The 12,371-nt window shown below is 38.8% G+C and overlaps 1 protein-coding gene across 4 annotated transcripts in view; it reads right to left on the reverse strand.

Moving 5' to 3' along the window:
- The window catches only part of casz1 (castor zinc finger 1), a 185,777-nt gene that overhangs the window by 70,368 nt on the left and 103,038 nt on the right, over nucleotides 1-12,371 (reverse strand). The window contains exon 1 of one of the 4 annotated variants that reach the window (XM_084099372.1): nucleotides 8,958-9,392. The exons of 2 other annotated variants lie outside the window; for them this stretch is intronic. In XM_084099372.1, the coding sequence (XP_083955498.1) occupies nucleotides 8,958-9,006 (49 nt within the window). In that variant the 5' untranslated portion in view covers nucleotides 9,007-9,392. Of the gene's footprint in view, nucleotides 1-8,957; nucleotides 9,393-12,371 lie in introns of those variants that run through there. One more of the 4 variants, XM_084099367.1, reaches the window with a different exon arrangement.

Genomic DNA, 12,371 nt, shown 5'->3' on the forward strand with positions numbered 1-12,371 from the left:
CGACCTGATTCATACAGCGGCCGACGAGAGCAAACTGCACATTGATTCGTTTCAACAGGATGACATATTCATGTATATGATGTCAGTGAATACAGAAGTTAGATAAAACTGACAAAACCTTTATTCGGAAATACCGGGGGACATCCTCAATTGGAAAAACTATTCATAAAAACACACACACACAGCATACATATTTACATATAAATAATATAAAATTCATAATAATTAATTAAATTATCTAAACTGATGACTATATATATTTATATATATATAAAACAATCTGCTGTATTGTATAATTACCTCAATTTCAATTTCACAAAAAAGTATATGTGTGTGTGCAGAACAGCACTGAAAATATCCTCTTACAATATTTGCAATGCTTGAATATATCTAAGTATATATCTAAATATATTCAATAACAGTGCACCGCTCTGTTCTTTAACAGGCACACACACCTTTTCTGAAAACAAAACATTGAACATCACAAAAACATGAACACCCTCCAGCATTATTGACGACGTGATGACTCTCATTTTAAAAAAGCGACTTTGCACTTGTGCGTGTGTGTGCTTTGCATGACAGCATAATTAAACTATTTAATTTTTCCTGTTGATTCACTCTATTTGGGCACAGCAATGATATAGCTAGCACAAACCGTCTGCCAGTTCCAACTGCAATGAGACACGTCATGGAAAACTTTATGATCTCATGTTCCTGTTAATCACGGTTTGAAAAAAGCGAAGTCCTTCACTCGTATTTACCTAAACCAGCTCACTTTGTGTAGCATTATTTTATGGGTTTGTTGTTCTAGCGAGAGGTATTATAACTTTGCATTCTTTCCCAAGGTCAGCTGCTGGCGTGACACACACAATATTTGCTTATGGGGCTTTTCAGGTCAGTTCTATTATATTTACATCAAATAATTTTTGATAAGGGATGTAAAAGACCTATAAAACTGTACCATAAATGGGAGAGGTGTAGTTGAGAAAAAAAGGTACAAAAGATCAACAGGTTTTTTTTCTTCTTCTTTTTTTTTTTTTAATCTTTGACACGTTGACATTTTTTTACTGAACCTTGCAGATCAATGCACCTAAACTAGGCCAACAAAGTGGGCACCAGCTCTTGTTTCTGCCCAAAGTACCTGTCTCTTATCTCTACAGCTCTATAATCACTTAACAAAGACTTGGGCATTTGCACAAATTAAAACATCAATAATGCACGAGTGCTTTTCAGTTTCTGCCACACACACCCCAGTGCTGGGGCAGCAACACTCTCTCAAAATGTGCCATAACTTCGCCCCAAAGACCTCAAATCCAGGACCAACCCACACCCCCTTGACTCGGGAGGGGGGCTTTTTTTTTAAGAATGAGGGAAAGTGGCGCTTCAGTGTAAACAGCCAACACCCTTGAGTGGCGCACTTCCATAAACAACATCACCACGGCATGGCCACCGTTTGTCATTAGCGGTCTCAATGCGAACACAGACACAGCTTTAATTCAGGCCTGGTATTCTGCCCTATCTTTATATCTAAATCGGCAAAGGCAAGTCTCTTATTTACAGGGATGAGAGTAACCAAACCATCATAGTGAGATGAAATATTCCTTGTTAAATATGCATAAAAGGGGTCAAAACAAGTCCACTGTGGGAGAAAAGGAAGAGAGGAAGGGTGGAGGAGAAAACATTAAAACTTAAAGGGTCCGAAGACGGAGTCAGGAGGTGTTCCGCACGAGACGGTCCGTTAGGACATGAATCTTGTTCGCTGTCTTCACATACTATCCACATACCTCCCGGCATGTATAGTCTATACCTCAAATAGGAGATAACCATTCAAATACTGCAGGATTTGTAATGTGTGCGCTTAAGCCAAATGTACATGTTTGTGAACATTAAACACATTGGCAAATTCCTTCTACGGGCAAAAAGATGTCAAAGACAGACCAACTCATAGAGATTCACACACACAGGCTTTTAAGCTGAGGTATTACAATTAAGTTGTTTTATTTTTCCCAACTATAATATTTTATCTTTTTTTTCCCTAAACAGATTATTTCATGTTCAGAGCTAGTTTATCATTATTCCATAGTTTTTTTTTTTCTCTTCCCGTTACCCTTGCAAACAATCCCCTTGTTAGCAAACTGTTAAGACAGGCGCTTGGTACACAAATTGCGCTCGACCAAGCGAATTTGTTTTGCAAGGATGACCTGTTTAATCATCTCATTTTCTTTTGCGGACGTTTATTCATCTGGTTTCCACGGTTACGGAGAACATTAAGGGGCTACAGTAATAAGGCTGGAGAGTCAAACAGGTAATAAAAAAATTAACGCCATTTTCCAGCAGCCGAGGACGGTCTCTGAAATGAATCAGGGGAGAGGGGAGCGCACACGCAGGTGAAAAGGGGCCTCCAATATTTCCAAACAATTAAGGGCCGGGCGGGTTATTTCACTCTGTAGAGAAGCTCAGATGGGCATCCAATGGACACGACACCTTCAGAACAATCAGTGCTCTGCTGTTTTAAAGTCATAATGTTCCCTTATTTATCATGATACTCTGATTACTTATCAAGACAATCAAAGCCATCTGAATTACGATTATTAAAATTTCTTCCCTCCTTTCTAAGATAAGATTACTGTTAGTTGCAGAAATCTTGTTATTGAGTCATGTTGTAAAACTATAGATAAAATTTAATATATATATATATATATAAAATTTTGCAGATTGCTACAAAGACTACGCTAAAATACATTTTTGGGAATTATTCTTGGTCCTTTTTTTAAAGCCTTCCAAATCACTGCAGAATAATCTCTCTCTCTCTCTCGACTTTGACAAATGTTGCCCCTTTGTACCAACCAATGAGTCTAACTATAAGCCAAATATAGAAAATTCCGGCACAATAGGCAGGACAGGTGTTGGAACCCCTCTGAAAGGGTCTGAGCTCAGTAAGTGAGACTAACAAAAACCAAATATGGTATTCAAGGATAGCAGAGTACAGGCAAAATAAACAAGCCATTAGCATTTTCTATCTCTCCCCTACCTTGCCTTATACTTTCAGACAATCCACACATACCAGGGATCTACACCACAGATTGCATAATGTAAGGTATAAAGGAGAAAAAAAAGTTGCAAAAAACTCTGGGCAGACTTGAACAGGTATTTTCATTCTATTTCTGCTGGTTGTGCAAGCTGTAACATGGCATTTGTCATGGTCTGCGCAGTGCTGGAAAATATCTAAATCATGCTGGAACACTATTTAATGAAGGCTGCCTTCAACAACCCAATATGTCCTTTCATTCATTGTGTGTATGAATAGATTCATAGGACATAAAATTGCACAAATAATAGCACACAAGCCTGGTATCAGGTGACTTGTTTGCCACAGCTTGTATAGGGTTTGACTCATTTCGTAAGTTGGTTGGTCCAAAAATATATAGTGGCTGCAAAAATAGTTTGGACACTTTTTGACACTTAAAATGTGTGAATGTGAAATACATTGAATAACAGCTATTAAACCAAGTAGAATCTACAAACAAATAATACTAGAGCATTTCTCACAACTAACTTTTAAAGTTTTTGCAATTACTATTAACAAACTAGTGTCAAGGTGTTTTTTAGTCAATGTATGAAGTCAATTCCCCTCACGTTGACACAGGTTTCCTAGCAGAGTAGTGTAGATCATCCCTTTAATTATGGACATACAATTGTCCAAAAACCTTTGAACAATTTATTTATTGTTTTATCATTTGAAAATTAACATTTTGCTTGAAAAAAGTGCTTATGCTATCCATATATATATATATATATATTTTTTTTTTTTTTTACTGCACAAGACTTGGTTTCATGTTTTGCTGTCAAAGGTAAAGACATTCAGACAAGTTGAAGTGTGTATAAAATGTCCAAATACTTCTTGGGGCCACTGTATAAAAATACATTTAAATATAAGAAAATAATTCAATATATAGGTTTACATAAAAATAAAATACAATAAATAAAGTAAAAATGAAAGCAAAGATTTTCATTAGCTCTACATCTAACTAGAATTCAAGTTGAAGTAATTTAAGGATGCCAAATCCACACCTGTTATCCAGTGTGGAAAAGCAGGAAGCCGGTTTCTCATACAGAATAAGGGTATGAACTAAAGAGACACCTTAGCACCCTCCTTTTGGTCTTAACAAAAGTATGGGGCCGAAGCAGAACAGCCCTTAGTCCCAAAACCCTCTTGTAAAGACAGAAACCCCAAAAGAGGACACACAGAAGAGTCTGAAAAAGCTCTAAGCTCCAGCCATGAGACCGCCAACTGCTCTGTTAACAGCCTCTTAACAGGTGTTGGTCCAAGAACCATGTAATCCTATCAAGTTACGGAGTTAAAAAAAATAATTCAGTCAAACAGCAAACTCCTGAGCCCCCTTTTGCTCTCTCTTGTTCTCTCTCTCCGCTCGGTTTAGTGTGTAGGCTGTGACAGAGCGCAACAGCTGGGCTTCAGATTTATCATGTACAGACTGTAATTATTGCTGCTGCTGCCTGCTACTGACCCAAGTGAATAGAATGTCACAGGCAAAAGCACACACAACCAGAGGATTCACGGCAGGGGAGGTTTCGAACGCAAGCACCCCTGTTTGCAGTCAATTACCAGAGAGGACAGGATATCAGCTCTGTGGCTCTCCAATGCAAACAATCTCTGAGGAAAAAAGGCAACAGCGAAGACGTTCATTTCCCTCGCTTATCATTGAGAGAATAAAAAAAACACGAGGATTGTCTTTCAGGGGGGGGGGGGGGACCCAACAGCAAATAAGTGAACGACGAGGGGGAACTTGCTAATTTCACACGATAAACTTCAAGAGATGAATGTTACATGCACACAGCGTAGAGATTTCACATAGGACCACCGGAAAACGCTCTAATCTTATCGTCTGCCCCACCCCATGTGACCTCTCTGTTTGGGTCTGAGATAAGGAGCTAAAGACTGCTAGCGCACAGACAAACCATCCATCAGCTCAGGCCAATCGGTCCCTTAACTGCCATCCAGCCGATGTTCTCCGCTCCTGCCAGACTAAAGGAACTCGGCAGAGTGGCTGAAGCCTGTACCGTGCACTCAGCCGTCACAGAGCGGCTCGCGGTACAGCCTCTCTAACAACCCTGCCTTAAACCTGCCTACAGGGTTGTTCACACCTTAAAGACCCCTGCCACATTTAAAAGGATTAGTCGCCACATTTTGTACCGGCTTAATCTTCCTTTCAGACGGCATAATAAGGGAGCGCCGATAAGCGGAGCATGCAAATTTCATTCGAGGCCATTGGAGCTCAAGCTTTCAGACAAACAGACTAAAGTCTTCCACACTGTGCTAATTGCTTCTTCATATTCTTCTTTTCCCCTCTTATATGCCGTATCAGCTGCCGCAGATTATTTGTCTCCCCCACTCCGCATGAAATTAGAATTTCATGTGGAAGATCATAAACGTGAAATGAAGCCATTTCTGCGAGGCCCTGCACATGGAGGAGGAAGATCTTTCCACAACTTTTTGTAACCAGATGTGCCGAAACACGAAAAAACTCAATGTTTTATCTGCACAGAGGGGGAGAAAACAGATCATGAAATTCTCAATCGTGTGGCACATTTGTTGCAAAAGGTGAGGTAGATGGCACGAGATACTGCAGCAATTTTTTGCGAGATGCAAAACTTAAACCACAAGACCTGTGAGGTATCAATACCATTAAAGCAAAACCCTTTTTTTCTCTCTCTCTTTGTACAATTCACCTTTGTTTTACTGAAAATGACGCCACAACTCACCTGAACTCTATGTTTATAACTGGATTTGCTTACAGCCAGGGGAATTACATTCTGGGAAATTATATCATTACTCAAATAATATTCCAGCTCATTCACAAAGTAATACTGTTTATATGAATATCAATATGGAAAACTGTATCTAGTGTTTTTATGATTGAATAATTTTTCTATTTAATATACCATTTAATATATAATAATTTTTGCTATAATTATAATTTTTTTATACATTTATATAATTATACAAATAAAAACAGCATATTTTTTTAATAAAATGGATATTTGTGATCAATTTATTAGTCAACAACTATTCTAGCACAGTATCAGTTAGAGCATTACTGTGTATAAGTGACAGAAAGGTTTTGAAGTTTTAATTAGGGTCTGGTGTCTGCATGAATGCACAGGAGGAGAGGAGGAGAGGAGAAGAGAGAGCTCATACGCATTACGTTCAAATGCCTGGAGATTGATCCGTTCCTGTATTAGACTCCGTTATCGTTTGCCCGACTGTGAGCTGGGGGACTGTTGGGGTATTAGGATGACAAAGTTCCTTTTGATGGTGGGGGGCCGATGACTGATCGGGAAACTCAAGCTGGACTCTTTCTGTCTTTGCTAGCCTTTCTAATTTGGTTTACAAGACAAACAAATATGAAATGAAACAAATAAATGCAAGTACATCTACTATAGCAGATAAATCTTAATTGTACTGATTATTATAAATTATATTTATATAACAAACTATTGTATTTATTTTAATTTTGGTAATTAACTTGATATAAACTGAATTTTGTGTTAAAATAAAAAATACTGCACGAGATATATAAATACAGAATTTAAATAAATACAGCTACATGTAAATAATTACATAAATTAAATTGTATGCCATATTTTAATCTGATAAAAAAGCCTACGAATTATTATGTTTCAAACGACTTATGTTATACAAAACGCATTTCCGATGTCCTTCTAAAAAGAGCTCAACTTTCTTCTATGCGATCTGTGTGTGTCATCAATTATAGATTAGAATTTAAAGATTATGCATGAGTTGACATGGCAACACTGATCACCCCTTCACTAAAGAGCGCTCTTGCCTCTCTCTCAGCGTTCGGGTGTGCCGGGGGTCCCTCAGGAAAAATAAGCATAAAAGGGGTTAAATGTGATGCCTAGCATCCTCTCCCCCTTTAATGTCCCCCCTTCCAAATGTACTTCAAAACTCTGTTAATCTGCGGCACACAACATTCCCATTAGCATAGCCCAGCCCCCTCATAAAAATTCCAGCTAGTTTAATTAAAAAATGTAAATTTACTGTCATCCGAAGAGCAGCAGAATTAGGACAGCAACAGCCTTTTTTATTGCTTAAGACATCAAATTGATTCGGTTGTTGCTAAATTGTGATAAAGGTTATTGAGGGCTGCAGACCTTGGGTTGATTTTTCCTCCTCATTTGATCCTATTTTGCAGATGAGTGGTAAAGGTGCTCAAAGTGGACAGAGGCTAAAACTGCTTTCGCTCGCACAGGAGAAACAAAAAGCTACTGGAGTAATAAAATAACTCCAGTCATCTGAAGAGAGGGCACACAGCAAAATGACAGCGATTTTAAAATCCCGGGTGTGTCTCATTTAGAAAAAAGAATAAAACAGAAAGCAATATGTGATTCTGTTTCTGAAAAAGGGAAAAGTTTCTGCTAAATATGACATAATAAATCTGAAGTCACTTGTGAAAGTTCAAGAGATGCTCTTTAAAAGAAGCCACAATTACTTTTATTTATTTTCAATTCATTTGATTTGATCTTTCACCATTTATCTTTTAGAACAAACAGCGTTCATTAGTGTCAAAAAAAAAAAAAAAAAAAAACTTGCCTGAGGGCAACAAGACATGAAGATATCACATCAAAAAACTTGCTAAAATTATCGACTGAATTTTTCAGCTATGACAAAACGTACTTTTTTTAAATTCACTGATGTGTGTGTGTGTGTATTTATTTCCCAAGCTAAAAAAACAAAAAATAGAGCGTGGTTATTGACTAGTTAAACATCCAGTCCTATTTAAAAAAAAAAAGAAAAAGAAAAAAAGAAGTGACATTGATTTTTAAGTAAAAATGTTCTTTTTTATTAAATTATAAAATATCGATTTTGAAAATAAACATGGCAGATACACACCACAATATATAATCCAATAAGTGTCAAAGTGACGTCTGAAACTTTACCTAAACAGCATGAAGTAAAACACATCAAAAGCCAAACAAACAAGTGTGTGAATAAACTATAATTCTGGCCTAAATTAAAACTATATACATAAAAAAAAAAATAATAATAAAATTTCCAGGAACTCTATTTGAGACTCAACTGAAATAGAAATTCAACAAACTCAAACCACACAACACAAACTAACTATCCTAAGAACAACAATGTTTTTATTTTAGGAACATGCTATTTCTGATTTTATAATAATATCTAAAGCTCCTAAAGCCAGATTATTTGGTGAGGGAAATTAGGAAACAAGATGGGACAGCATGACTGATATCAATTCCCTAATATCCATAAACAGAGGAACGAAGAAAAAGGAGAGGGATATCATTTGTTCTGTGAGCCCTTACATGTGTCAAAACAGCATTACTACAGCATTTTGTTTATTCAGTCCCCTTGGCAACAAACCCCTAGGCCATGCCCGTCACTTCACTGATATTTTTACATGCCTATGTACGTTTATCCCACATCGGTGCGTCCATAAAGTAATATCGGCATCAACAAAAAAATCCCCTGTACTCAGACAAACAGGACTGCTTTAATAAACACAGATATATGAGTTTCAAACATCGCTGAACGCCTGTAGGTGAGAGTGATATGCTGTGTCTAAATAACAGAGCAAATAAACTTGACCACTTCCAGGTTTAAAATGAAAGTATAGTCTACTTAAATTCTTCCCCTCCTGAGAGGCATGAGTAAAGTGAGAAAAGAAAACACAGGACTCAGGGATAGAGTGATCGTATTAAACACTGCCATCTTCTCGGGGCTTGTCACACAGTTATAAATAATGGTACAGTTAACTCACAGCGACGATCCATGGCATTTAAAACAAGATCAACTTCCCTGTTCAAGGCATATTTTACATTAAAACACTCACCTATGGGGACACACACACACACCCACACACACAGAGGTTATAGAAAAGAGGGTCACTTACCATATTCAGGGTAGTCGAAGTTAAATCCTGTCAAGCATGTAACTTTCATAATATTACTGAACTCTGTTTGAAAATCATCAGATGTAAGCTGGTCTGTGAGAAAAGTAAAACTAAAAGAAGTTGACAATAAATGCCTTTTTTGCTCTCAATCATGTACTAAACTCCTTGACATGTAATCTGTCAATAGTTTGTAGCAGAGATAATGCCGGCTGCCACGAGTGAGGTTGATTGGCAGCTTGGCTTGGCCCCTCCCTCCTGTGGTTTGACGGGGGGTAGGTGAGAGAATACAGAGCCGGCCCCTTCCTCGCCTGCTCCTCCTGCCTCTCTCTCTCTCTCTCTCTCTCTCTCTCTCTCGGTCTACGGTTCTGCTCCTGTACACACGCGCACACACCAAGCAGTTGCCGATGTCTGAATAGGCAGATAGGAAATTACAGCAGTGGAGGAACCTGAGCGCACTTTTTTCCTCCCCTTAGTGGGCTGGCCTTCCCATCTTTGGGCTCTTCTAGCCTTTCAAGTCTCTCGGGGAGGAGCCTTCCACGATTCCATGAAAATGAGGAGGGAGGGAAAACTCAAAGGCTCAGAGAAAATATCAAGCTCATTAGATATATCAGTCGGACACTTTTGCATGATTCTGATGATAACAGCACGCCCGTTTTAAAATGAACAAAGTGTTCAGGTTTTTTGTAGTTGTTATGTTGTGGGAAAGACCCTCCCTGATCTACTGTACATTTGACTATCGCAGTTAATTTTCTGAGTGTTATGTACCGAAAACAGGAAGTTTGAGGAATACTGCAAAAAAAAAAAAAAAAAAAAGCATACCAGTAAAATTCATGTGTAAAACGAGGGTGGTTACATAAAAGAAAGTACAGTATACGTTATGTTTTATGACATATTTTAAAGTTGTGTCATAAAAAAAAAACAGACATCAGTATTGAACAGTGCTCACATGTTGAAGTAACCTTATCCTCGGAACAGTTGGTTGTATATTATGAGGAAGGGGGAAAAAAAACTACATGTCCCATCCCCCGTTCCCCTTTTCTCCCTCCCTTTTTCCCTCCTTCTCTTCTTCATTCATCTTTGCCTGCTCTCTATGTGCTTGTCCCTCAGATAAGGTATCAGTTTTCATTGTAATTTCAGGTGAAATGATAAACGGCAGCCGTTACCAGGTGACAATGAATACTTTATAAGACAAAGCCCTTATTTGCCTGGCAGTTTCTTCCGCTGTGGCATGCAAAAGCGCACCCGGACAGCATTTTTTCAGCATATTTTATATCTAAACACAGTCGACTTTGGAAATATTTCCATTTTCAACTTGAACCGCAAATTATATGAGTAAACACCAGGCAGGAAGCGCCAAGTTTAGGCCAAAACTAAATGAGCTTAATTTCTTGAAAACACTGAAAAATAAGGCCAATGAAAAGGGGAAATGCATATTCCGAGTACTGTCTCATAACTGTGAGAAATTAGTCAATCACAAGTTCCTGTTTGCCAACTGCTACATCTCATTTGTGAGCATAAAACAGGTTTTGGTTGATTTAGTGATTACACGGATGAGTCATAAAGCAACAATGTCAAAATGTTCCCATCTTAAACACATTAATCCAGAAGGGAAGAGCCAGTCAATCATCAAACATCTTCAAAACCCTAAACATGCAAAATATCAGCAGACGTGCCACACCTATCGTCCTCTGCCAGCTTTCACAAAAGTTTTGCAACAAAACAACAGAATACCACTTTTATACACGTGTCGAGCGCATTCAAAGCACTGACTCCGTAACAAGACGTGCAACGATCGAGCGCAATGCTTTGTACGGTAGGGAACGGCCAGTGGTCGCAGATCATTTTTCTTTTCGCTGCCATTTCTGTTTCTCGGAGAAGAGCTGAATGGCGTTTGATGTGGCCCATTATGATGGTATGCTCAGGGCATGGGGGTGAGCGGGGAGGGGGGACTGTGACATGGCAGGGCTGCATCCGTCAAAGGGATGCAGGGGCCAGACGTTTAGCTGCCCCTGACCGCGCACTCCAGGAGGGGCTGGTCTGATGGCCGCCCGCTCCAAGCACCTCGCTCTGCCGGGACAAAAGCCAGCGCCCAGTTGAAAGATGTGAATTGAGGGGCTTTTGTGCCTAGGGCTCGGGGGCATGCGGAGTGAGAAAACTGACCTTTGCTGGGAGTTAGATTGTGTTTGAACCCTCTCGCTGTCTCAGCCAGTGGGACGGCGCAGACCGAGTGGACGACTGTGAGGTGGAGGGCGTCACAAAAAAGAAAACAAAATAAAAAAAAGACAGAAAAGGGAGCATCATCACCACTGCCATCATCACCTTCATCTCTCTGGCCTGAAAAAGAAGCGTTCTCACAGAGGTTTTAAATAGAGCTTTTTTTCCCTCCCTTAAATCTCAATTGTGAAATTGACAGGAAATTGAATATGACAAATCTGGAGTCTAGTGCAGTGGCTTGAAAAGAAGGCCTGAGAAAGCATTTGCCCTTGTATTGTTCTAGCGAAAGCCTGTGATGTTGGATATTATTCCCCCTCACGTCTATTAGGATAGCATTATATATTTATTTTTCTGGGGGTGAATGTATTGCATACCAAAATGCGAGCGTATCTCCAAAAGGAGCGGTCAGAAGTTACTTATCATAACCTAATTGGCCGACTTGTGGCGGTGATCTTTATAATGAAAATATCTTTATTAAATTAACCCATCGTCGTTTTGCAAACAAATGAAAATGTGCCTGAAAAAAAAAAAAAAAAAGGTTAAACATGTCCCTGTGATCTAAGGAGTGAAAAAAGGTGCACATCTATCTGCTGATAGGCTGAAATGTCCAGTTCACTTAAAAAACATTACTTAAAAGTACAAACATTTGTCTTGACGCAGCTTTCATCCCCTGCCTGCCATCATTACATTTCAGTATCTCTCCCGGATGCAGACAGTCATAATGTAATCTTCCTAATTTCGGTCTCTCGCAATCTGGTTTTAAAAGGGAATGAGAGAAAGGGCCACATTTCTGAAGGCCCTGACCATAATCATTTTAGACAGATAGCTTCTCCCATCGCAGATGAGCAAATATTTGTAAACTAGCTATCTAATGGAAAATTATAGTGAAATTAGAGCGAAATTCACGACAGAGAAATCTGATTACCTCTAATTTTATTATGCCATCTTAGCCCACACAGCATATTTTTGAAGAGTTTTTTTCCATAAATACCTATGCCAGGGGTCCCGGTAATCAAATAAAATTGAAATTCATCTCCCCATTAAATTCAATTAGATGCAATTTCAAAAGCCTATCAAAGATTTTAATTACTAAATTATAAAAGTCTCTAAAGCCAAATTGGGGAAGAAAAAAGTACATCCCTGCATTGGAGGGCAGGGGGGGGGGGGGGGGGGGGCAGGAACGTAAATATAAATAAATAA

This window comes from Abramis brama, assembly GCF_963993115.1.
Source record: "Abramis brama genome assembly, chromosome: 22".
Classification (NCBI taxonomy): domain Eukaryota; kingdom Metazoa; phylum Chordata; class Actinopteri; order Cypriniformes; family Leuciscidae; genus Abramis; species Abramis brama.